Source organism: Schistocerca serialis, chromosome 2 (genome assembly GCF_023864345.2).
Source record: "Schistocerca serialis cubense isolate TAMUIC-IGC-003099 chromosome 2, iqSchSeri2.2, whole genome shotgun sequence".
In the NCBI taxonomy this organism is placed as follows: Eukaryota; Metazoa; Arthropoda; class Insecta; order Orthoptera; family Acrididae; genus Schistocerca; species Schistocerca serialis.
In genome coordinates this window covers 966556465-966582683 of record NC_064639.1, presented here as the reverse complement: position 1 = coordinate 966582683, position 26219 = coordinate 966556465, and the positions used below count along the sequence as shown (strand labels likewise).

The following is a 26219-nucleotide window of genomic DNA, read 5'->3' as shown; positions in this document are numbered from 1 at the left end:
TGTCAAAGCGTGAGTATATTGATCGTCTAAAGGGCGCATATTGATGTACTGTCAGTACTAGAAATATGAACAAGCAGTATTGATGGCATTCAAAATATTCTCTGTACTGTCAATACATACTGAACGTGTGAGGTCAAGTATTGACGGTTTGACAATATTCTCCATTGTGATATTGACAGCTTCACGTATCAGTCACGAGGCGTTTTAGTGTGTGCCTTTTGTTTTCAGTTCGCCTTTGTTCGTATCGTACATCAGATTCAATTTTTCAAGTGGTCTTTTAACATAAAACAATTTTGATAGACCTATGAGAGGCAAATCATAGCACATACCGCTTTCGGATGGTGAACGGAGGGGTCTCTATGACACTGCTTACATTAGGACAGAATTACAAGGCAGTTTGGAAAAACGCTTCCGCTTCGAAAAGTACGTCATATATTTGCAATTACTAGTATGAGGTGTGCGAAATACACTTCAATTTCACCAAATTATTACAAAACGTAAAAAAAAAAGTTTTACACCTGTTGTCAGAAAATATTTTTTCTAGTCGGGTATAATTGTTTCACAGATTTAATAGAATTATAGTAATTGTGTTTCCTGACATTACAGAACAAGACTTAGAGCATTCGAATGACCAGAACGTCGCCAGAAATATCAAATATACTCCTCTAATTTCTCGTTGGCTGCGATTGCGTCTCTCATTTACGTATCTTGCTTCCCTGTTTTATCTCGTTTCAAAATTAATAACTTGTTGAGCCGATACGGTGCAAGACTCGTCGGAAAAAGTGTGAAATCTTAAGGATATATGGTTTTGATTGTCAGTAAATTAATATGTGGCCAATCGCTCCTTTTTTCAGCCATTGTCGGATCCATTTCCTCTTTGTCTCCTGCTGTTGCAAGTTATAGCTAATATAATTGCAGCACACGCTTTCTTTTGGGTGTTCGACATCGTGGCCTTGTAAAACCGCGTCGTCAATTGACAATTTTTGTTAATGTTATTGATGGTGCGAGGTCGCTTCAGTATAGTGTTGTCAATAAATACTGTACGTGTGCAGGCCCCTTAAAATACGAGTGCATTGTTGATATGGTTTATTTCTGGATCAGTTCTTTGACCATTCGTTAAAAGACACCGTGAAAATATATTAACGTTAGAAATACAATATAATGGTGCTTTACATTCTGCCAACATTTCCCTATTCGGTACGAAGCACCACAAAATTTTGCATAGCCCAAAACAAGCTAAAATAAAGTACTTTACTGTCTCTAAATTCGTTATGACCTACAAAATTTTTTCGCTAATAATGTATACAGAAAGTGTAGAAGTCGTATAGGAAGGAAGGTACGCACCAATAAAGTTTGTCTGTGGTATTCACCAAACACCCGCGGTAGACGGGCGTCGAAGTCTTCATGGAATGAAATAAGAGAGGAAATGATGGTTTTGGAACCGGAAATTGATCCGAATTTGTGCCGACTTTGTGGTAAAGCAGATGGCCTTAAAGTTGATATATTTGATGAAAAACACAATTATCAGAAGAAAATCCATTCATTGCTACCAGTTGCGGTAAGATTCTGTAATGTATGCTTTCTTTTGTTGTGGCAGGTGTCCTAGTTGTGAATGAAACAAAACAGAGTTTTATAATCCGTGCAGTGTAAAATTGCGATAAGTTTGAAAATATGGTCATACGTCTAGAGTTTTAAAGTAATTTATCGGCTGTTTGCGAGATCATCGCACTAGTGAAACAGGTTGTCAACACACATTATAGTCAATAATCATGTACGTTATTCCCGAATACGGTCGCTCCAATACCCTTTTTAATATCACCACACTCGAAAGCAAAACTCTAAATTCACAGTTAATTATAGCATTTAGAGAATATTACTTTGTTCGCAGATGACATCAGCTTGCATTTTGTGGATATCACATTTAAATGAAATTGTAAAAAAGGCAGTGATAATTGTTTGTTCAAAGGCCACACAGGATAAATTCGTGCCTAGCTACAACAGAACAGATTTTATCTGATGCGAACCAACAATACAGATACACTAAATTTTGCTCGGGTCAAAATATATAGTCACATTAGTTGCACACGTGATTAGCACCAAAAATGAAATACCAATTAATTTTACACATTTACTTTGAATGTGGTATACATAATCTGAAGGCTTTGGGTGATGGCACTCTAAATAGTGACACTGTTTCAAATGTTGTTTATGTCTCTGAGAATTTATGTTATGGGTCCAGAAAGTTACATTTTAGCCCATAAAAGATGTATGGAATAAGTATGTAGCTTTTCTGTGAAATAATAATTGACACACTGTTCACAGGTAGATTGTTTGGTGTCTGAAACTATTATGTACATGTTACATAACTGAGCATTGGTTAAGACAACCCTGTAGATACAAAAATACCATCACATTGTAATTTATCTAATAGGTTTCTTAAATCTGCTTGTGCAGGGCTGGTTCCATTGAGGAAGTAACAATTGTTGTTTCTCAGCCGTGTAAGTATTGGGCTTTAATTGATAATGTAACATACAAACAGTTGCTTCTCTGTTCCATGCCTCAATCCACACCTTTGTTTTTTCTTCTTCATGCTGAGATCTACAAAACACAAGCGATGACTTACGAACTGCCACCATCATTCCTAATGGTAATGACGATGAGTCTCACTGGTAGTGCAAAATTCATTGCTTGTGTTTTATTGATATTAGTGCCAAGAAAAGGAAAAAAAAAAAACAACGGTGTGGGTAGAGGCAAGGAATGGAGAAACAGCTATTTATATGCTTCACTATTAATTATACTTATTTAAGTATTCATATATGATGTTAATCAAGAGGGGAGTGCTTCATTCTACTTTGAAGAAATATTAGCTTTTTATGCACCCACATTCTTCAAAAAAGCACAAGTTTGAAAGACAGTGATCAATGAATAGACTGTCTCTTCCTCTAATACATCAGTATAAGGAGAATGCCACAAAAGAATTACGTAAACATTTAGAATTAGTAATCTGTAGTGTTGCACTGGGAAATGGGTGGGAGCACTGTGTGTTCTGAATGACAAGAGTATGCATATTGCGTGTCCCTCATATAGGCCTCCCTTGTCAGCCTCATATTCAAAAACTGTACGAGATTTTTCAGCTAAATGTGTTTCAAGCAAACAGACAAATTGAATAACAAACCCCACATGGTCTGAAAGAAAAGCAGGAAGTAAAGTTAATTTCAAATGGGCATCTAGGTTTAAAATATACATAGCTGAACAGAGCTCTAAGAATTAAACTTTTGTGGTTTGGAAAGCTTTTGATACTTAGAATTCTTATGAAGACAATGTTCTTGACATTGACAGATTAAATGATGACTAGAGAATAGCCTACAAAACGTTTTATAGAATAATATATGTGCTTAAAAATTGTTTCTAAACTTACAGAGAGGAAGAGGGGTTTTCAAATTCCTATTTTAAATAAATGTATGTTACAATCATACATAAGAATTGTAAAATTTGATGTGTTCTTTGTCTTTTGTCTATTTGGCCATGATATGTCTGGTCCATTGTTTGGTGGCCAACTGTAAATTTTTGTAGTCAGTGTGTTGGTAGGAGGGGCCGGCCAGACTTTATGTGATTAGCCATGACCCTTTTTTGTTGAGGTGACAGTCTATCAGCAGTGATCAGCCATAAGAGTTGACATGACAAGGAAGCATGCTGGTCACTAGTAACTACAGAAATACATCTGGATACTAAAGGTGCCACAGAAGTGCACAAAACAAGATGTAAAGCATCTTATTTTGAAGATCTGAACAGTTAAAAAAAAGGGGGGGAGGGGATGAACTTAAACTTTCAGTGCAGAGTCAACTGTCTCACCTATAGTGAATGAGGCAATATGACTTGTGTAGACTGTTCAGTCCTTTAGTGTGCCTTGAAGAGTCATTTCCACTGATGACTTTCTTTGCAGGACGAACTGATGTGTATGTGTTACTAATAACATTTACTGATGCAAGTATTATGTAGAATCTGTTTTCTGTTCAAATTTAGTGCAGTAATGCATTCATTGTAAATAATTGTCGTAAAATGATTTTTCTATGACAATGAAAATAATCAGTTATTGATAATATAATGTAAATGGATATATAAAAAAAAACAACTATTCACCAGGTAGTGGGAGAGGAACACACACAAAAAGGTTCAAGTTATACAAGCTTTTGGAGCCAGTGGCTCCATCTTCTGGGAGAAGAGTTTAAGGGGGAGGAAGAGGGGTGAAGGAAAAGGACTGGAGAGGTTTAGGGAAAGGGATACAGTTCAAAGAAGTCACCCAGAAGCCCGGGTCAGGGGTGACTTACCAGGTGGGATGAGAAGGAAAGACCAATTGTTGGGAACTGCACCAGACAAGATTTGAAAACCTGAGAGCTTAAAGATGGAAGACAGGGTAATATGCACAACAGAGATTACTACTGAAATATCATGCACAAGTTTATAAGAGGTGGTGGTGGTTAGTGTTTAACGTCCCGTCGACAACGAGGGCACTAGAGACGTAGCTCATGCTCGGGTTAGGGAAGGATTGGGAAGGAAATCGGCCGTGCCCTTTCAAAGGAACAATCCCGGCATTTGCCTGAAGCGATTTAGGGAAATCACGGAAAACCTATATCAGGATGGCTGGAGACGGGATTGAACCGTCGTCCTCCCGAATGCGAGTCCAGTGTGCTAACCACTGCGCCACCTCGCTTGGTCCCTAAGTTTATAAGAGTGAAAAGCTAAGAGCATTGTAAGTAACAAGAGGTGGGAGGGGGGATGGTAAAAAATAGAAAATGCAGAAAATGAAAGATGTAGAAAACTAAAATGGAGTGGAGAAAGGAGTAGTTACTATGAATAAATGCTGAGACAGAAGAAATTAACATAAACTAAGGCCAGGTGTTGGTGAGAACCAAGGACATGTTGTAGTGCTAGTTCCCACTTGTGGAGTTCTGAGAAACTGGTGTGTGGGGGAAGAATATAGATGGTACATGTGGTGAATCAGGCACCAAGGCCATGACCGTCATGTTGTACAGTATGCTCTGCAACAGGATATTGTCTCTCCAGGCTGATAACTAGGTGCTAGTCATGCCAACATAAAAGGCTAAACAGTGTTTACATATCATCTGGTATATGACATGTGTTGTTTCACAGTATATGTTCTGCCAGTTACAGGGTTGGAATAGGTGATGGTAGGAAGGTGCATAAGACAAGTCTTGCAGTAGGGATGGTCACAGGTGTAGGAGCCATAGGGTGGGGAGATCGGTGCAGATGGATCATAGGGTCTGACAAGGATATTGTGGAGATTGGGAGGGCGATGAAAAGCTGTTCTAGGTGTGCTGGGCAAAATCTTATACAGAATGGATCTCACTTCAGGGCATGATTTTAGGAAGTCATGGCTTTGTTGAAGTTGCTGGTTAATATGTTCGAGACCAGGATAATACTAGGTGACAAGTGGTGTGTTCTGAAGTTGTTTTTTGGAGGGATCAGCAGTATCAGGATTGGATATGATGTCCCAGGAAATCTGCTTTTGAACTAGACTGTTGGGATAATTATGTCCATTGAAGGCTGAAGTGAGAGTGGTGGTGTATTACTGTAAAGAGTCTGCATCTGCACAAATCCGTTTGCCTCAAATGTCAAGACTGTACGGGAGGGAACATTTGATGTGAAAAGGATGGCAACTGTCAAAATGTAAGTACTGTTGTTTGTTAGTGAGTTTGATGTGGCTGGAAGTGTGTAGCTGGCTCTCGGTGAGGGTGAGGTCAACATCAAGGAAAGTGGCATGGGATTCAGAATAGGACCACGTGAAATTTAATTGGGTGAATGTATTTAGACATTCCAGGAATGTTAACTGGTCAGCCTCACCATGAGTCCATACGGCGAAGATGTCATCAATGTATCTGAACCAGATCTGCGGCTGAAGGCTTATGGATCCTAGGAAAGCTCCTCCAAGCAACCCATGAAAAGGTTGGCATAGGAAGGAGCCATCCTGATTCCCATGGCCGTACCCTAGATCTGTTTGGATGTCTGCCCCTCTAAGATGAAGTAATAGTTTGTAAGTATATAGTCTTTCCTTCTCATCCTGTCTGGTAAGCTTCCCCTGACCGATGTTATGGGTGACTTTTCTGAACTGAACCCCTTTCCCTAAATGTCTCCAGTCCTTCTCCTTCAGCTCTCTTCCCCTTCAAATCTTCTGCCAGAAGAAAGAGCCACTGGCTCCGAAAGCTTATAAAAGTTAAACCCTTTTGTGTGTGTGTTTCCCTGCTGCTGCTTGGCAAGTAGATTTATTATCTATCCATTTACAATATAAAATGATTTTTCTGTTTTTAATGATACAGGGCTACAATAGCCTAAGAATTATCACTTGCACTTCAGTGTATTGAATATTTACATGTTTTTTTTTTAAAGTTTGTTGTTACCTTTTAGATGAAAACAGCCTTAAGATTTTTTGACTTATTTCACACCAGTGAGTAACATTTCACTTGGTATCTGTGGAAGGTATATTAGCATATACATTTGTCTTTGTCAAGATTTATTGTGTATTTGTGTTTTCTGACATGTTTTACATCCTGGAGTAACTCTTCCCTGTGTATCTATTGGAACAAAAAATGCATCTGATCTAATGTAATCTATACCATGTGTGTATTGTCATTTTACAGCAAGAAGGTTCGATAACATAAGTTCTCCCTCCAGATTGTCTCACATCACAGCTACCTGATGTGAACATTCAGCTGTTATCACGTGATGCACCACATTGAAGATATGCCTAATACTGGTCGTCCACACTCAACAACCCTAGTGAATGACTCTCCACTGTTCACAAACCACTCCACATGAGCAAGTTATTCTCTAGGCATCCCTTACAAGCCCGCAGCACTTTAGTGTAAGAATGGTGGGAAAGGGAACTACTGGAATAGAACCAGGGTCAATGGTATGGGGGGGGGGGGGGGATTTATTCGCTGCCTGAGAATCGTCGTGGAAGAGAGCTTATGGGACCAGGTACCAGTTCGTGTCTCAGGCATGCAGTTTCAAAGATTGAGCAGAAACAGTGGCAAGCCAGCCAGCTTATCATTTAAGGATGTTGTACATCATTCGTTGCTGTCCTGATGAAAGTATCCTCCAGCCTACTGTCCAGGCTTAAAATAGACATATCGGTTATGGGTTATTCTTTAAATATAATGCACAACCACACTATGCACAGCTCATGAACACCTCCCTCTATGAGGTAGGATTCAGCTGAATGGAATAGCCTGTAGCATCTACTCACATGAACCTATTTTAGCATGCATCGTAAATGAACACATTCAAAAGAGGGAGTGCAGAAATTATTGTGAGCATTTTGTATAGAAACAAATAATTTCCCTGTATTGCACCCCCACACAGGAAAGATGACTTCAGTAGCAAAATGACTAAAAGTGACTGTGCATTATTCATTACAAACAGGCATATTACGTCAGCTGTTCCACTCATTAACATAATTTAGAGATTAACTGTTTTCATTCATTTATCACAGAAAGTAACTGACGCACAGCATATTTCCCATCTCATGATTTTCTTTATGAAGAGGTAGTGTATACAATATGCCGTGGGCTCCAGCAATAGCTGCCTATAGATGAAGTTCTCAACAGTCGTATTGCATCAGAAGACATTGTCTAATACAAAAGGCAAGTGATTCACCTTGGCCAGATGGTTGTTATTGGCTCTTTGAGTGCCTCTCACGTAGCACACAGAAGTCCTGAAACATGCTGGTGTTCAGACAGGGAATGTTCAGATTGTTGACTGACTTCATGTTGCAGCTTCCATTTGTGCAACAGTTGCGCAGCTTGATTGGACATTCACTCAGTGTTGTACCGTTGTATTTCCATTTGTTCCCCTCACTGATTAAAGTTTTCGACAACTGGTCAGATGCTAGACTCCTGTGTTGCTGGCTATGCATCCAGCCTATAGAATTCTATAAACAGGGCATTTGAAACTTGTTTCCGGCATGGAAAAGTTGTCAAGAGACTTGATGTATTTGTTGAGACTGCTGCTTGTGGCAGTCGTGACATATCAGAATCGACTGTCACCTTTGCCTGCATCATCTGCATCATTATGATCCTCTCCTGGGGCCACTGTTTACGTGAACAGCATAGGCTTGTTTACTTAAATATTACGCAATGTTAGGCTTAATGCAGTACTACTTTTAATGTTTTATAGTGGGTTAGTTGATTTAGAAAATACAAGTAGCATGGAACGTATGATATTCAGATTGTGTTTTGCTTTGGAAACTATTTGGAAATTCCACTGATTTGGTCAGATATATCGGTGGAAGCAGACATCGTTGTACTAAAAGTAAATTGAGTTACTGCTACTAATAATGGAAGTAGATCGATGCTGGCATATAAACAGACCTTAATTTTTTTCTAGACTGCTCCCATAGCCAGTAGGCTATTGGATGAAATGTGTAGATTATCATCTTTTGTTTTCTGTTTATAGGGTCATTAATTTTGTATTGTAAAGTTTGATGCATGGAGAGCTGCATCAAATCAGTCTCTAGACTGAAGATCTTAACAACAACAATAACAAAGTTTGATTTTTAATTTTTGGTTTCTGATCTTGTTTGTTCGTTCTGGGTGGTGAAAGGTTTTGAGTACTGTTGGCTATAAATTTACTGAAATAATGAAACAAGTTATATGGTGTAATTTTTTCCAGCACATTTTTAGAATTCAACCCATCGTAGATAACAAGTTTAACAAAAACAGTATAAACAAATTTATAAATTTTGAACTAATATATCACTTTTCTGTCCAAAACATTGAATGTTCTGATGATTAATTTCTATATGTAATTTTTTGACCATTCTTGTACTGTAAGTTTGGGAGATCTCAATTTAAGGTAACAGTAACTTAAAAGACAAATGATTGTCAATACAATGCATAAACGTGTGATAAAAAAGTAATGAGAATTTTTGTTTCTCTAAGAATATTTTTTTATTCATCAACAACAACTTTGTCCCCTTCGAAGTAATTCCCCTCAGATATAATGCACATGTGCCAACAGTTTTTCCAGTCTTGGAAGCTCTTCTGGAACTCACTTCTCATCATGATGTTCAGCTCTGCCTGTGATTCTGTTTTTATATCATCATTGGTGGCAAACTAACGTCCTTTCATGGTTCCCTTCAGCCCTGGGCATAGAAAGAAGTCGCAGAGGGTCATGTCCGATGAATGCAGTGCCTGAGGCAACATAATTGAGGTGTGAACGGGAGCTCTGGCATGATGCTATTTCCATGAGTGGTTTTCCCACAATTCCTGTCATTTTCTTCAGATTGGTTCATGCAAACGGCGCATAACTTTTAGGAAGTATTCCTTATTGACAGTACCACCTTAGGGCAGGAACTCATAATGTACTATCCCATTGCAATTGAAGAAAACAGTGAGAGGAACTTTCGCATTAGATCGAGCTTGCTGAAATTTTTTCGGTCTTGGTTCTTCAGGCAGTTTCCGCTGGGGCAATTGGGCCTTGGTTTCAACGTCATACCCATGTACTCATGTTTTGTCACCTGTTATAAGCTTCTATAGAAGTTCTGGATCATTGTTGACTTCATTCAGGATTTCCTGAGCAATGTCTATGCAACGTCATTTTTGGTTGAAATTCAACAATTTAGGAACAAACTTTGCTACTACATGTTTCGTGCCCAAAACTCCCCAAAACATTGCTTGGCAAGAGCCAAAGGATAGGGTGACATCATCAGAAACCTCTCTAATGGTGATTCGGCAATTTTTCCAAAACCATTTTCTTTACACCTTTCACATTGTCATCGGTAATTGATGTAGTAGGATGTCCAGGGTGGTCGTTGTGCTCATCTTCTTGACTCTATTTAAAATGTTTATAGCACTCTTAAATTCTTGTCATACTCATAGTAGATTTGCCAAAAGCCACAGGCAACAGTACGAATGCGGTATTGTACTTTATTCCAGTTTCAAACAAAATTTAGAGCAAATTCTTTGATCCATCTTTTTCAAAGGTAAAAATTCGCTGAACACTTGTAAATATACATAAACTTTCAGACTGTCAGCAATAAACTAAATATTCAAAACAGCTGAAAATGCCAGCATACACCAGGAACATGTGTACCAACAAGACTTTAAAAAAAATTTGTGTGCAACCTGTGAAATTAAAAAATATCCAGAACGAAATTTTAACTCTGCAGTGAAGTGTGCAGTGATATGAAACTTCCTGGCACATTATAACTGTGTGCCAGATGGAGACTTGATCTAGGGACCCCATATTTGTTCTGTGTGTACACAAGTAATCCTCCTCCCAGTCTTGATGTAGGTTTCACTCACTCACACACACACACACACACACACACACACACACACACACACACACACAGCCACAGTTTCAGCACAATTTAGTAGGCTGGGACTACGCCACAGTTTTGAAATGTTTATATTCCATTGACTCTGAAGAAGGAATCTTTCAAAAGCTAGAAACATTCTCAGTTTTCTTTATGTCTGTTGATGACTATCATGTCAGCTATTCCACAAATAGTTACATTTAATCAAGTATTGCAGTTTAACAATGGCATTCGTAAGTAGCTGGGGATTGTGGGGCATAAATATTTGTCACTGTCACTACTTTTATTTATAACACAACCCACATAATCAGAACACATCAGCTTGAATAATGAAGTAAGAAACAGCAACAGCAAAAGGACACAGAAGTTCTACACACTTAGGTATTAGCAACAGGCAGCCTCACCCTACTAGTGGTTGTTGTGCAACAAGAGTTCGGAGTGGTATGTGGTGGTGGTGGTGGGGGGAAGGGGGGGGGCTGTGGAGGCATAAGTAATTACCAGCTTCAATACTTTTATTTATAATATAACCTATCTAATTAGAGCACATCAGCTTAATCCCTTAAGTAGACATTTTTCAGCCATGCTCCTCTGCCTCAGTTGGCAATTTCTGCTAGCACTGGCTAGTGCCACGTGTCTTACCCAGTCATTAAAACATTTCTTTCTTCATTTTAGTTTGTGGACCAGTACAGAAGACAGGTTGAAGTGCTATGGAATGAAAAAGAGAAATTAAATTTCATTTTTTGCGTTACTACAGATTGTTTTCTGTGTCAAATATTTTAAAATGTGATGTTGCACATAGGACTATTAATGCATACTCCATACATCCTTGTTGGTCTTTTCATCATTGTGCATGGCAAAACCTCTAGAAAATGCCTGGCTGCAAGACAATTCACTTTTGGTGATTGAGGTGCATGTCCAATTGGTAACCCTTGTTATGGAGAGGATTCGGACAGATATTCCCCAAGATTAATAATGAATTCCAATCTGCTTTTTTCACTGCCATATTTTTTGTACAGAATGTGTGCATTGAAACATGCAATGAATTGCAAAACACACTCTGATAATATTTTTTCAGTTTGTTTCTAGTCATTTGCTGTCACTGCAACTGGGTGTCAGTGCTATTGAGCTCTCCCGTATCCCATAGTCCTTGATAACAATTGGCTTTACCTGATGGAATTCTTCAAAATTACTTCTTGAAATGTATCATCATGAAACCTCCTGACTATAACAATGTCCCTCTTGCTTTCCATACACTCAACATCAGTTTGTTTCTGTAGACAGCCCCCCTCCTCCGGCGGGGCTCATGGTTCTTTCGTGAGTTCGTGCATGGCGCACATGGGTCCCTGAGCTGTTACGGCCCATTCTTCGCCCCTGGCTGCAATTCCTTCAACCTGCCCCCTCTCTCCCTATTCTCACTTCTTCCCCGCTGCCACCTCCTTCCCCTCTCTCAGTGTTTTTTGATTTATGTCGACCAGGCTATCCATCTGGTTACCTGTATTGGTTGCAATTTTGTTCCTCTTGCCTGTTCTTTCAATCTTTTGGCTTTTAGATCCCCACTTGAGGTTAGACCTCCACTTCAAAATTTCCTGTTTTTAGTGTGAGCCATATGGGGAAGAATTCCCTCTCTAGCACCTACGGTGTGAATTCCTCTCCCCCCTTCCTTCCCCTCTCCCTTCCCAACTATAGCCCCCTTCCACCCTTCTAGGTCACCAGCACATGTAGCCAGTCCATGTGGTGGGGCTGTTATTTACCCATATGGCTGAGCCCCCTGACAACACAGGGATCCCACTACTGATACCTGAGCTGTTTCCTCCCCATGTATTCCAGAGAGTGGTTGCTTATCTTGTCAGAGCATCAGAACTCCCCGCAATGGCCACTATGCCGGACGGCCCTCGCTGTGGCTGGGTGGCACCTGTGGGGAGAGCCCCTGATCGGAGTGGGTTGTATCATGGCAGATGCTTGGTACATGAAGTGTATCAAGCTGCAAAAATCTGGCCATTCTCAAACAGCCGTCTCTTCGAATGCTGAATTATCATTAAATGCTGCTTCATATGACCCGGCAACTGTCCCCTCCCTTACTACACCATGGGAGGAGGGCCAGGCTCGCCGTCTTGGGATGAAACCCTTTTCCCGTTACTTTGTCTGTACTAGGACGGTTGAGGACACATTCACCGCCACAAAGCCATTGTTTTTCGTGGGAAATGTCGAGGACAAGTTTGGTGAAGTGGAGTCTCTTAGTGAGATGCGATTGGGCTCCCTGTTGATCAAAGCTTCTTCTGCCACCCAATCTGCGGGCCTTGATGCCTGTGATAGTCTTGGCAATGTTCCAGTGTGTATCACTCCTCACCAGTCTCTGAATATGGTCCAGGGAGTAATTTTCCATAGGGACCTCATCCTGCAAACTGATGAGGAACTCCAGGCTAATGTGGAGTGGAGTGTTGTTCATTTTGTTCGACACGTGCGAAAGGGTCGCAAAGACAACTGCACTGATAATGGTGCCTTCATTCTGGCTTTCGAGGGGGATACTCTCCCAGGAAAGGTGAAGGTTACGTGCTACAGATGTGATGTGAAGCTGTACGTCCCTCCACCTATGCGGTGCTTTCGATGCTTGCATTTTGGGCATATGTCTTCCCATTGTATGGCAGACCCTTTGTGTAGTGACTGGCCACCACTCCATGAGAGAAGCCCCTGTGTTCTACCATCTGTGTGTGTCAGTTGTGCTGACGGCCACTCCCCTCGCTCGTCGGATTTCCCGGCTCACAAGAGAGAAAAGAAGATCCAAGAATACAAGTCCCTGGATCATCTGTCTTATGCTGAGGCCTGCCAAAAGAATGAGACACTCCATCCAGTGTCACTATCTTCAACTTTTGTCTCCGTTACTTCCTTTCCTCCTCCTCCTCCTCCTCCCCCCCCCCCCCCCCTTTGTTCTTACCCCAGCCCTACCCCACTCTCGTCTCCCCCTCCCCTGCAGTTCCCATGACCTCACTTCAGGGATCCGCTCCCCCTCCGTGGCCAAAGAAATGCCACCCTTCTGCGGAAACTGCCAGTGATCGGGCTCCCTCCTGGGACCCCTCTCCCCGCCATCTCCCCCGCCAGAAGACTGTTACCACCACTCGATCACGAGGTGCACCATCTGTGCGCCCCAAGTTCGCCCGCTCTCTTTTGGTTCCCGATCTTGCAGAAGCCTCTACTTCCCCTGTGCCCCGCTCTCCTCCACCTCAGACAGAGAAGAAGAAGTAACATAAATCAAACGCAGGGGACATTGGTCCCCACCCCCCTACCGGAGAAGCAATAGCCTCCTCTGGCTCCTCTCATGTGGAAGGGGTCCATTGGGGCCCTCTCTCCCAAGGTCTCCACTAATGCCATGGCGGACACTCACCAGTGGCTCAAGGAGTCAAAAGATGCTGGACGAAGAGCTTCACAGTCTTGCTCCATGCCTGAAGCTGCTGCGGAGAAATCTTCTTAGCAAGTCCCTGAAGATAAGTGAGAGAGCAAGCAAACTAAGAACAAGTCTGCTAAGAAACAGGGCCCTCTCATGGCTCCACCACCATGCCCTATCCATTCTGCATCTCAGGATGCAGTGGAGATCTTAGTGTCCCCTGCTGACGTGGAGCTCACTGATGCCTCATCCACTGTAGAAATGGCTACAAATACTCATTCGGAGGCAGCAGTTGACCTTGAGGCATAACCTGCCTCCTTTTGCACTTCATGGCTTCCCAGCCTCATGATAACGTCATCCTCCAGTGGAATTTCGGCGGTTTTTTCCACCACCTGGATGAGCTACGGCAACAGTTAAGTTTTATACCTCTTTTCTGCATTGCCCTCCAGGAAACCTGGTTCCCGGCAATGTGGACCCCTACCCTCCGTAGCTATAAGGAATATTACAGGAACCGTAACAACTATAATAGAGCGTCAGGTGTCTTTCTCCTGAACTCAATATGCAGTGAACCTGTGCCCCGTCAAACCCCTCTTGAAGCTGTGGCTGTCAGGTTAAGGACGATGCAGAAAATAACTGTCTGCAACATATATCTTCCTCCAGATGGTGCAGTACGCCTGAATGCATTGACTGCACTGATTGGTCAACTCCCTAAACCTTTCCTACTTTTGGGAGATTTTAACGCTCATAACCTCTTGTTGGGTGGCACAGTTCTTACTGGCCGAGGCAGAGATGTCGAAAATTTACTGTCTCACAGAATGAGATTTTCACTTTGCAGCGGAGTGTGTGCTGATATGAAACTTCCTGGCAGATTAAAACTGTGTGCCAGATCGAGACTCGAACTCAGGACCTTTGCCTTTTGCGGGCAAGTGCTCTACCAACTTAGCTACCCAAGCATGACTCATGCCCCGTCCTCACAGCTTTACTTCTGCCATTACCTCGTCTCCTACCTTCCAAACTTTACAGAAGCTCTCCTGCGAACCTTGCAGAACTAGCACTCCTGAATGAAAGGATATTGCGGAGACATGGCTTAGCCACAGCCAGGGGGATGTTTCCAGAATGAGATTTTCACTCTGCAATGGAGTGTGCACTGATATGAAACTTGATTAGGAGGCGTGAGTCGTGCTTGGGTAGCTCAGTTGGAAGAGCACTTGCCTGCGAAAGGCAAAGGTCCCGAGTTCGAGTCTCGGTCCGGCACACAGTTTTAATCTGCCAGGAAGTTTTACTGTCTCCGTTCAACCTCTGCCTCATTAATATAGGGGCTGCCACACATTTCAGTGTGGCACATGGCACATATTTGGCCATTGATCTTTCGGTTTGCAGTCCTGGCCTTCTCTCATCTATCCACTGGGGAGCACGACGACCTGTGTTGTAGTGACCACTTCCCCATCTGCCTGTCACTGCCCCGTCGTCAGGCCTGTGGACACCTTCCCAGATGGCCTTTAAACAAGGCAGACTGGGAAGCCTTCACCTGTGCTGTCACCGTTGAATTTCCCCCACATGGTTACATTGATGTGGTGGTTGAGCAGGTAACTACAACGATTGTTTCTGCGGCGGGAAACGTGATCCCTTGTTCTTTAGGGTGCCCCCGGCGAAAGACAGTCCCTTGGTGGTCGCTGGAAGTTTCTGAGCTAATTAAGGAGTGTCAGCGAGCTCTACAGTCTCATAAGTGGCACCCTTCACTGGAGCGCCTCGTAGCCTTTAAACGGCTCCGTGGTCACATTCGCCAGCGTATCAAAAGGCAGAAACAGGAGTGCAGGGAGAGGTGCGTGTCGACCATTGGGTGCCATACGTTACCTTCCCAAGTCTGGCCAAAGATCAAACGAGTTTTTGGGTACCAGACCCCAACAGGTGTTCCTGGTGTTAACTTAAATGGCGTGTTATCTACCGATGCAAATGCAATTGCTGAGCACTATGCTCGTGCCTCTGTGTCGGTGAATTACTCCCCAGCCTTTCAGACTCTCAAACGGTGGATGGAAGGGAAAGTCCTCTTGTTCTCTACATGCCACAGTGAACCCTATAACACCCCATTTACAGTGTGGCAGCTCCTCATTGCCCTTGCACATTTCCCCGACACAGCTCCTGGGCCTGATCGGATCCACAATCAGATTATCAAACATCTATCATCTGACTACAAGCGACATTTCTCGTGATCTTCAACCGGATCTGGTGGGATGGCGTCTTTCCATCACACTGTCGGGAGAGCACCATCATACCAGTACTCAAGCCCAGCAAAAAACCACTTGATGTGGATAGTTATTGGCCCATCAGCCTCTCCAATGTTCTTTGTAAGCTGCAGAATGTATGGTGTGTTTGGAGGTTGGGTTGGGTCCTGGAGTCACATGGCCTACTGGCTCCGTGCAAGGGCAGTGTCTGCGTGGGTCGCCCTACCACTGATAATCTTGTGTCCCTTGAGTCTGCCATCCAAACGGCCTTTTCCAGATGCCAACATCTTGTTGCCATCTTTTTTGATTTACGAAAAGTGTATGACACCACCTGGCGACATTATATCCTTGGCACATTATACGAGTGAGGTATCTGAGGCCCACTCCCGATTTTTATCCAGAATTTCCTGTCACTTCGTACTTTCCGTGTCAAAGTTGGTGCCTCCCATTGTTCCCCCCCGTATCCAGGAGAATGGCGTCCCGCTGGGCTCTGTATTGAGTGTATATATTTTTAGTAGCCATTAATGGTCTAGCAGCAGCTGGAGGGCAGTCCGTCTCACCCTCTCTCTATGCAGATGACTTCTGCATTTCGTACTGCTCCACCAGTACTGTTGTTGCTGAGTGGCACCTACAGGGAGCCATCCACAGGGCTCTAGCCCAAGGCTTTCAGTTTTTAGCTGCAAAGTTCTGTGTTATGCACTTCTGCTGGCGTCGTACCATTCATCCGGAACCAGAACTTCACCTTACTGACGATCCCCTCACTGTAGTCGAGACGTAACGATTTTTAGGACTGGTTTTCGATGCCCGATTGACTTGGCTTCCTCACCTGCATCAGCTTAAGTGGAAGTGCTGGCAGCACCTCAATGCCCTCTGCTGCTTGGACAACACCAACAGGGGTGCAGATCGCTCTACGCTGTTGCAGCTATACAGAGCCCTTGTTCAATCCCGCCTTGACTATGGGATTCTGTTTTATGGCTCGTCAGCGCCCTCAGCGTTGCATTTACTCGACCCAGTGCACCACTGTGGCTTTTGAATAGTGATGGGAGCTTTTAGGACGAGTCCAGTGACCCGCGTCCTTGGGGAGGCTGGAGTACCTCCATTGCAGGTCAGGCGTGCACAATTGCTCACCAGTTATGTTGCACACGTTTATAGTTCTCCTGCTCATCTGAATTATCAACTCCTTTTCCCATCCACGGTGGTTCATCTCCCTTCTATCTGAACTGGAGTCCTTGCCTTTACCACCGATATTCAACGTCCAATCGCGTACACCTCCATGGTGTACACCAAGGCCGCAGCTTCGCCTAGACCTTTCACACGGCCCAAAGGACTCAGTTCATCCCGCGGCTCTCCGCTGTCACTTCATCTCGATTCTTGACATGTACCAAGGCCAGGAAGTGGTTTACACCAATGGCTCGAAGGCTGATGGTCACGTTGGCTTCACATATGTCCATGGAGGACATATTGAACAGCATTTCTTGTCCGATGGCTGCAGTGTTTTCACTGCAGAGCTGGTGGCTACATCTCGTGCTCTTGAGCACATCCTTTCATGCCCTGAAGAGTCGTTTCTTCCGTGTTCTGACTCCTTGAGCAGCCTACATGCTATCGACCAGTGCTACCCTTGTCATCCTTTGGTAGTCCATCTATGCCCCGAACAGTCTGGTCATTCAGTGGTATTTGTGTGGACCCCAGGACACGTCGGAATCCAAGGCAACGAACTTGGTGACAGGCTGGCCAAACAGGCTACGTGGAAACCACTTATGGAGATCGGCATTCCAATAACTGACCTGCATTTGTTTTTACATCGCCAGGTTTATCGGCTTTGGGAGACGGAATGGCATAATCTCAGTACACACTACAAACTGTGTGTCATTAAAGAGACTATGAATGTGTGGCAGTTCTCCATGCGGGCCTCTCGCAGGGACTGTGTGGTTCTCCGCCAGCTCTGCATTGGCCACCCACAGCTACCTCCTGCGCCGTGATGACCCGCCTCAGTGTCGATGTAGCGCCCGGTTGACAGTGGGCCATATTCTGGTGCACTGTCCCACTTTGACTGCCCTGCGAGGAAATCTTTTGTTACTGGACTCGTTGCCGCTAATTTTATCTGACAACATCCCATTGGCTGATTTAGTTTTATGTTTTATTGATGAGGTTGTGTTTTATCATTTGATCTAAATTTTAGCACACGTCCTTTGACCCTCTGTGTCCTTCATCGTAGTGCTTTTAGGGTGGAGGCTCTAATGTGATGCAGATGGCTGGCATCTCCTTTTTATTCTCATGGTCAGCCAGCCATGGTAATCTGTTTTATTGTTTTAATCTCTTCTATCTTTTCTTGCGTTGCTGTGGTTTTCTTCTCCCCTTTTTTCTATTTAAGTGTTTGTTGCCCTTCCATTGTTCTTGTGGTTTTTCCTTTCTCTCCATTATGTGTTTTCAGTCTTGCTTGTTTTATTCTCACCCTTGTGGCATTGTTTTGCTCGGAACAAGGGACCGATGACCTAGCAGTTTGATCCCTTCCCCCCTCTTTTAAACCAACCAACCAACCTTAGCTCTTCACAAGACACAGTCCCAGAGCCGGATTCCATCCACAACCAGATGATCCAACACGTGGATGTTCCCCAGAGGCAACAGCCCCTCAGGGTCTTCAACCACATTTGGCTCACAGGTGATTTTTCTGTCACAGTGGTGAGACAGTATAGCTATTCCCGTCCTTAAGTCCGGGAAAAACCCAAAGTTTCTCAACAGCTACCACCCCCACCCCCACTCCATTTAGCCTTACGAATGTACAATGTAAACTGCTCAAAAGAATGGTCTACTTCAGATTATGTTGGCTACTCGAATCTCGGGGCCTTTTGTCTCCGTATCAGTGTGGCTTCCAGGCAGGGCGATCTCCAACTGACCATGTACTCTGATTGGAATCAGCCATTCGACAGGCTTTAACTCACCGCCAGCACCTTGTCGCGGTCTTCTTTGACCTACGTAAGGTGTATGACATGGCTTGGCACCATCACATTTTATTTACCCTCTATGACTGGAGCTTCCATGGTCCCCTTCCGATTTTTATCAACAAGTTTTTATCTTACTGGTTCTTCCAGGTTTGAGTTGGCAGCGTCCACAGATTCAGCAGAATGGTATCTCACAGGCTTCTGTGCTAAGTGTCACAGTCTTCCTCATTGCCATCAATGGGCTTGCGACCTCTGTTGGGCCTCTGTTTGCTCTGGCATTGTACGTTGACGATTTTTGCATCTGGTGCAGCTCGCACTCGGTAACGTCTGCTGAGCGCCAGCTCCAATGCGCCATCTGATGAGCCTCTGTGTGGGTCACTGCCCGTGGCTTCCAGTTTTCTCCCTCCAAAATGCAGGTTATGCATTTTTGTCGTCGAGCCACAGTACACCTCGATCCAGAACTTTATTTAGGCAACCAGCTCCTCGATGTTGTAGCACAGTCCCGTTTCTTGGGCCTCTCTGGTAACAAGCCGACATGGCTGCCCCACATTCACCACCTAAAGACTACATGTTTGCGGAAGCTTAATGCTCTCTGCCTCCTGGCCCACACATCTTGGGGTGCAGACCGTTCCACTCTTCTCCATCTTTACCGAGCTCTGGTCTTAATCAGACTAGATTGTTACAGTCAGGTTTATGGCTCAGCAGCTCCTTCCACTTTGAAACTCCTTGACCCTGTCCATCATTGGGGAGTGCATCTGGCTGTTGGAGCCTTTCGCACCAGTCCTGTTGATAGTCTCCTCACAGAAGCAGGGATTCCCCCTCTGCACATTTGACGGAGCCAACTCCTTGTTTCTTACGCAATTGCCATTCGCCAGGTCCCTGACCATCCTGTGTACCCTGTGCTCTTCGCCAATGAGAGATGTCTCGTTCCTAAAACCTGCCCATGGGTGGGATTGCTGGTTGGCCTGCTTCTCACTTTCCTCTGTTGGGATCTCCATTTCCACTCACTGGACTGCACCTTGTGTTTTTCCTCCCATTCCCCCCCTCCCCCCTCCCCTCCCCTCCCCTCCCCTCACCCACGAATTAGGACTGATCTATTCCAAGGTCCTAAGGTCTCTGTTGCTCCTGTGGTTTACTGGCGTCTTGTATGTGCTATCCTTGCAGAGTTTCAGGGTGCCACCATCTTTTACACTGATTGACTATTGATAAGGTGGGATACACTTTCACCCCTTCTACTGGCTTTGAGCATCATTTATTGCTGGGATCATGTAGTGTGTTCACAGCAGAGCTTCTAGCTATTCACAGGGCCCTCCTTTTTGTTTCTCAGGCCTCCCTGCAATGTGTTTTAATTTGTTCAGACTCCATGAGCAGCCTGCAGGCAATCAACTTAGCAGATGATCCACAGACGGTTGACCTGGTCCTCAGTTTCCTCCATGAAAGTGGTTTTTATTTCAAGATATAAGGTTCTCCTGTAGTCTTGGAGCAGGGGCAGGTTGGTTGTGATTGGAACTACTTTTGCAGTCTTCTCGGTCTGTGACCGCATGACCTTTTTTCCCAGTTTTTAGATCTGGTCTCACCTTTTATGCTTTTACTGGGTGTGTTTAATGTTCATTATTTTATAATTTGAGTCCCTTGACTGGATCTGTCCACTTGTAGCAGATGCCCTTCCTTCTGTAACTCACTTTGGAACTGTGGGACTAATGACCTCTCCACTTGGTCCCATACCCCTCTCAATCAATCAGTCAATCTGTACACAGTTATGTATTCACTTCTTCAATTGTTCATTTTTCATGAAATTGGGAAACTTCTTTGTGTGTCACCTCATTGGGCCATCAACTTCGGTGTTCTTACTCGTTAGTTTATCAACCTCATATGGTCTAGTGCACCAGTTTTGGAGGTAAACAGAGCACACAGCAAATCAAGAGTAAGGTAGAGGGGGAGGGAAAGGGGGGGTCGATAAGTTATTTTCTCTGCAAGAAAGACTGCCAGAGTTCATGCCTTTGCCAGTATAAGAGCTGAATACTGTTATAACTTTTAATTGGTCAATAATGCATTGCCTCGACTGACAAGAGGTACCATATAGTACAGGAATCATTAGCTATTGGCGTTATAACACATGCTGAGCTGATCTCGTCATTCGCACAGGATGCTGTGGATGGATACATCCGACAAACCCACTGAGGGTGAGAAGGCCATATATCTGTTATGTCCACTTAAAGGATTAAATAACAAAATAAGGAAATATTACTTGCACATGACTCCGACAAACAAAAAGAAGCAGTATATCTGACGTTAATGTTGAGAGAAATCTTGATCATTTAAGTAAATGGTGCTTTAAGCTAAACTAACTGTATAAGCTGGAAAATAACTGTAATAAAACAAAGTTGCTGGGCACAAGCTCAAAGTAACAGATAATGGGAGAGGACAGAAACATCCAAAAGCTAAGGCTAAATCTGCAAAACAAAACTAAATTAGGAGGAAATAGTTTCAACAGCACAGGAAAGTGCTTACACTACACTCAGCCTAGATATTAAAAAAGTTACTGAGTTAAAATGACATAACAATAATATAAGACCATGCCCCCAGGGCCTAATTTGTCACAACCTTCTGTAACTGCAGTGTATTTCAGGCAGGCACAACCTGTCTTTGCAGTGGCTCCACCATTAAGACAATAGTACACAGGAAAACACCAAACACTACAACTGTTAAAATAACATAAAGGTGAATCAGAGCTAAACCACCGGTGAATTCACAACTGATTTTTTTGTCGAGCACAACCGGCACGACACTCTTCTAGTACACAGCCGTTCAAGTGCGCACACCATAGGTGGTATTCAGTTATGTACGGTCTTCACTGGAGGCAAGATGCCAGGAACCCATGTCTGTGTGCATATAAGTTGCCATTAGCTCAGGCCTAAACTTCATACCAGTCTGCCCCACTACTGACCAAGTGAACTTGCAGCTCTGTCCATATCATGCACACTGCTGTCTCTGTTGTTCTCTTATTGAGTCTTCTGTCTTTGGCTCTCCACAGACTGACTGCTCCAGTTGAGCCCACCGTTAGATTGATGTCTGAAATACTCCTCTGTGATACAGACAAGGGGGATATTGAGTCAGTAACTACATCACTGAAGACTAAGGACTCTCATGGATGTGGTGGAGTGCCTAGCAGAACATTAAAGTACTGTGCTTCACTTGGTAGCCCTGTAGTTAAACGTATTTGTAATTTTTCCTTTAGGAATGGTCAGTTTCCTGAATGATTAAAGTAGTCAGTAGTAAAGCCACTGTATAGAAAGGGATAATGGGATAATGTAGACAATTTTAGACCTATTTGTATGCCATCAGTGATGCTAAAGTTACTGGTAAGGCTGTATGTAAGGATAATTGATCATTTTATATCACATAATTTGCTATCAGATGTTCAGTTCGACTTTAGAAGTCAGTTTAACAACTGAAAGTGCTATATTATTTTTTCTCTGTGAGGTACTGGATGGGTTAAAAAAAGTTTAGAACGCTAGGCTTTTTAATTTAACTAAGGCATTTGATTGTGTTGATCACAAAATATTGCTCTGGAAGTTGGATCAGTATGGAACATGAGGAGTAGCTCACAATTAGTTCACCTCTTACTTTAACAACAGACAGCAAAAGGTCATTCACAGTGCTGAGAATGGCTGTGATGTGTGATCTAATTGGGGCACAGTCAGATTGGGGAGGGGGGGGGGGGGGGGGGGAAGGAGGGTGCCCCAGAGATCAGTGTTAGGGCCATTCCTGTTTCTTATTTATGTAAATGATATGCCCTCTAGTATTACAGGTAATTCTAAAATATTTCTGTTTGCTGATGACACTAGCTTGGTAGTAAAGGATGTTGTGTGCAACATTGGCTCTGTTTCATATTGTGCAGATCATGATATAAGTTAATGGCTTGTACAAAATAAACTAACTCTAAATCACAGTATGACTCAGTTTTTGCTTTTCTAACACACAATTCAACAAAACCCGACATTTTAATTTCACATAATGGGCATATGATTAGTGAAACTGAACAGTTCAAATTTCTAGGTGTTCAGATAGATAGTAAATTGTCATGGAAAGCCCATGTTCAGGATTTGTTCAGACTTAATGCTTCCATTTTTACTGTTCGAACAGTATCTGAAGTAAGTGATCGTTCGACACCAAAATTAATTTACTTTGCTTATTTTCATTCACTTATGTTGTATGGTATTATATTTTGGGCTAACTTTTCCCATTCTCAAAGAATATTTTTGGCTCAGAAACGGGTAGTTCAGGAAATAAGTGGTGCAAGTTCGCAAACCTCTGGGCGACCCCTGTGCACTGGTCTGGTATTCTGACATTGCCATCTCAATGTATATATTCTTTACTGTTGTTTCTTGTTAACAATATCAGCTTACTCCCAAGAATTAGCAGCTTTCACCCAGTTAATACTAGGCAGAAATCCAATCTGCAATTGGATCACACTTCCTTAACTCATGTGCAGAAAGGTGCGCAGTATACTGCTGCATCTATTTTTCAATAAGCTACTACAAGAATTCATCAATCTTAGCAGTAATCCACTGACTTTCAAATTGAAACTGAAAAGTTTCCTCATGGGTCACTCCGATTCCGTTGAGGCGTTCCTTGAAAAATTGAGATGATTCTTATGTTATATTGTTGATTGCTGTACTTAAACTTATGGCTTGACTTTTTTTGGGTTCATAAATATTCTATTTACATCTTTATTACTTTTATGTTGTAATTTCATGTAGTGACACGTTCCATGACCTTGGAGATCTGCTACTCTATTTGGTCCTACGGAACTTGAGATGTGTAAATAAATAAATAAATAAAAACAGCTAGAGCAGGCTGGCTCTGTCAGCAAACTACCACATTTGACATGTCCATTTTAGTAGGTAGAATTCAATGTGCTGCATTCCACCAAGGACATTGCTTTACTTTATGTATATCAATTCTTTTTCATGCCGTTCAGCACTGCTATTTTGGTGAGTTGTGGCCTGTTCTCATAGATTATTTCAGAACATGAACTTTTCAATGTCAGTTCAGTTCTGATAATTAGAGACACAAAACATCTGAAAGTGTGTGGATTATTATGTAGACAATGTGATGATTTTTTTAGTGAACAATGTTAGTTGTAAGAAAATTGGTTTTCCTAAAAGCAACTACAATGTTGGTACATAGCCAGAACTCACCTACAGTATTTATTGTTGCAGATATACGAGTATGACCCTCTCCCAAAGAAAATGTGCCATCGCTGTATGTTCCAAGTCGATGGTTTTTATGAATTTAGAGAAAATTGTTTGAAGACTGAACAGTACTTAAAATTACAGCTTCCATGGATGCCACGTAAAGCAAGTAATGGGAGCACTGATGTGAGTTTCAATTTTTTTTTAGCTTATTTACTAACACTTTTGAGGACAGCATAGTCCTCTGTAACATAGAGCAAGACGGCTAAGGCAGTGTTAATGCACTTACATTCAGGAGAAGTGGAGTTGGTATCCTTTGTGGCCATTTTCCACGGTTTTCCCAAGTTGAATATTGGGATGGTTCCATTGATAGCATCATGCCAGCTACCTGCCCTATTCTCCCCAGTTGTATCCTAGTTTGTGTATGTTTTATATATGTGTGTATATTATTTCTGTGATATATGTGACATGGCATGTACTGTTGTGCCAGTTGGTGAAACAATGGATGGGTGGATGGATGAGTGAATGAATTAATTAATTAATTAATGAATAAATAAATAGATAAAAGTACCATGAGGTGATTTCGTTGGCAAGCTTCCATCATGTGATTATCTAACAAGTATTAAAAATGCACAAAGTTTGCCAAAGAGGACATTTTAATTCAGCAGTGAGGTTGAGACTTTTGCACGCAGCATGTTTCTGTAAATACACATGTTAGAAATTCATTTTAAGTAAATTGTATTATAGGTCTTAAATGTTCTTACAGCTGTGAAAAAGCCAATCTCTCCACCAATCTGGTATTCCAAGAATACTAAATCTGTGAAGTTAGCAGGAGCCTCTGTTGAGGCTGGAATGGAAGGAGAATGATCATATAGGCTCACTCATATTTAAAGAAAGTGGATGACTTCAGGATACTGGGAAAATGCAACCAGTCTGCAAAGGTGATTGCTAACTAAACACCTGTGCAATCCATCCTAAGATATTGCTCAGATGTGTGGGATCCATATCAGTTAGGACTAACATGGAGCATTGAAGGCTCACAAAGAAGGGAACAACACATGTTTACAGATTTATTTGACTTATGGGTGAGCACTGTCGAAATGTTAAAAAATCAGAAGTGACACACACTTGAAGACACAACCCCGTAACCCTACTTACAACATTTAAAGAACTTGCATTAAGCGAGGGATTTAAGACTATGCAACAGCTGCCTATATGACACTCCCCTAAGGACTGCAAAGATAAAGACTAATTACAGCATGCACAGAGGCACTGAAGCAATCATTGTTTCTACTCTTTATACACAAATGGAGTAGGAAGAAACCCTAATACCAGCTACAACTGAAATTACCCTCTTCCAGGCATGTTACATTGGTTTGCAGACTAAAGTTGCAAAGGTAGATGTTGTAATGGCACATTGAAGCAGCAAGCTGTTCTGTAAGGATTGCTGGATGGTTCAGTTACTTGAGCACTGTGACTAAATTCAAGTGTTCACATTTAAGTAATCACTCTAAAGGAACCTGTCAGAAATGTCATTACCAGTTAATTCCTTTTCACTATTTTCAGTTTATAATGTTTCACAAGACACACCCATATAGCTGAGTGTGTCAAGCACCTGCTTCTGGGACATAGGGAGGCATGCTGGTTCCAGATTGAATCTGCATTGTGGGTTAACAACAGGAAGTGGTGTGCCAGCTAGCCTGAATTTGGTTTATATGCAGTTTCCCACATCCACCTACGTAAATACTGCACTGTTTCCAGGTTTTGCCTCAGTTGCATGCTGCCCAAACACTTTGAAAAACAGTTTTACTTTTTACCAGGCGATATGTGCTATTTACAGACAGAAGGTGCCCAAAATTTAGTTACATAGTAGCAAAGTGCCACTTGAAACTAGTATCTCTTCAAGGAAATTAGTTGTAAAGATACAGGCACCATAAAATTCACATCCTGTATAAAGACACAAGTATGTGTTTTAACCCTTTCGTGGGCAAAATTATTGAGCAGTTTTTTTTAATGAAGGGAGAGCAGATAGTACTTAACGGATAGGTATATTTGTCATATAGAATATCAAATTTGCTCCAACTGTGAAAGTGAGGTCACACAACAAGGTGGGAAGTATTCTTCCCACTGCACTTCTGTGGAGTT

The 26219-nt window shown here is 42.6% G+C and overlaps 1 protein-coding gene across 1 annotated transcript in view; it reads left to right on the top strand.

Annotated features, from left to right (window-relative positions):
* Positions 1–911: 911 nt before the first annotated feature.
* The window catches only part of LOC126458359 (uncharacterized), a 108181-nt gene continuing 82873 nt past the window's right edge, over positions 912–26219 (top strand). The window contains exons 1-2 of the mRNA XM_050095329.1: positions 912–1558; positions 24102–24260. Coding sequence (XP_049951286.1) covers positions 1427–1558; positions 24102–24260 — 291 coding nt within the window. The 5' untranslated portion in view covers positions 912–1426. The remainder of the gene's footprint in view (positions 1559–24101; positions 24261–26219) is intronic.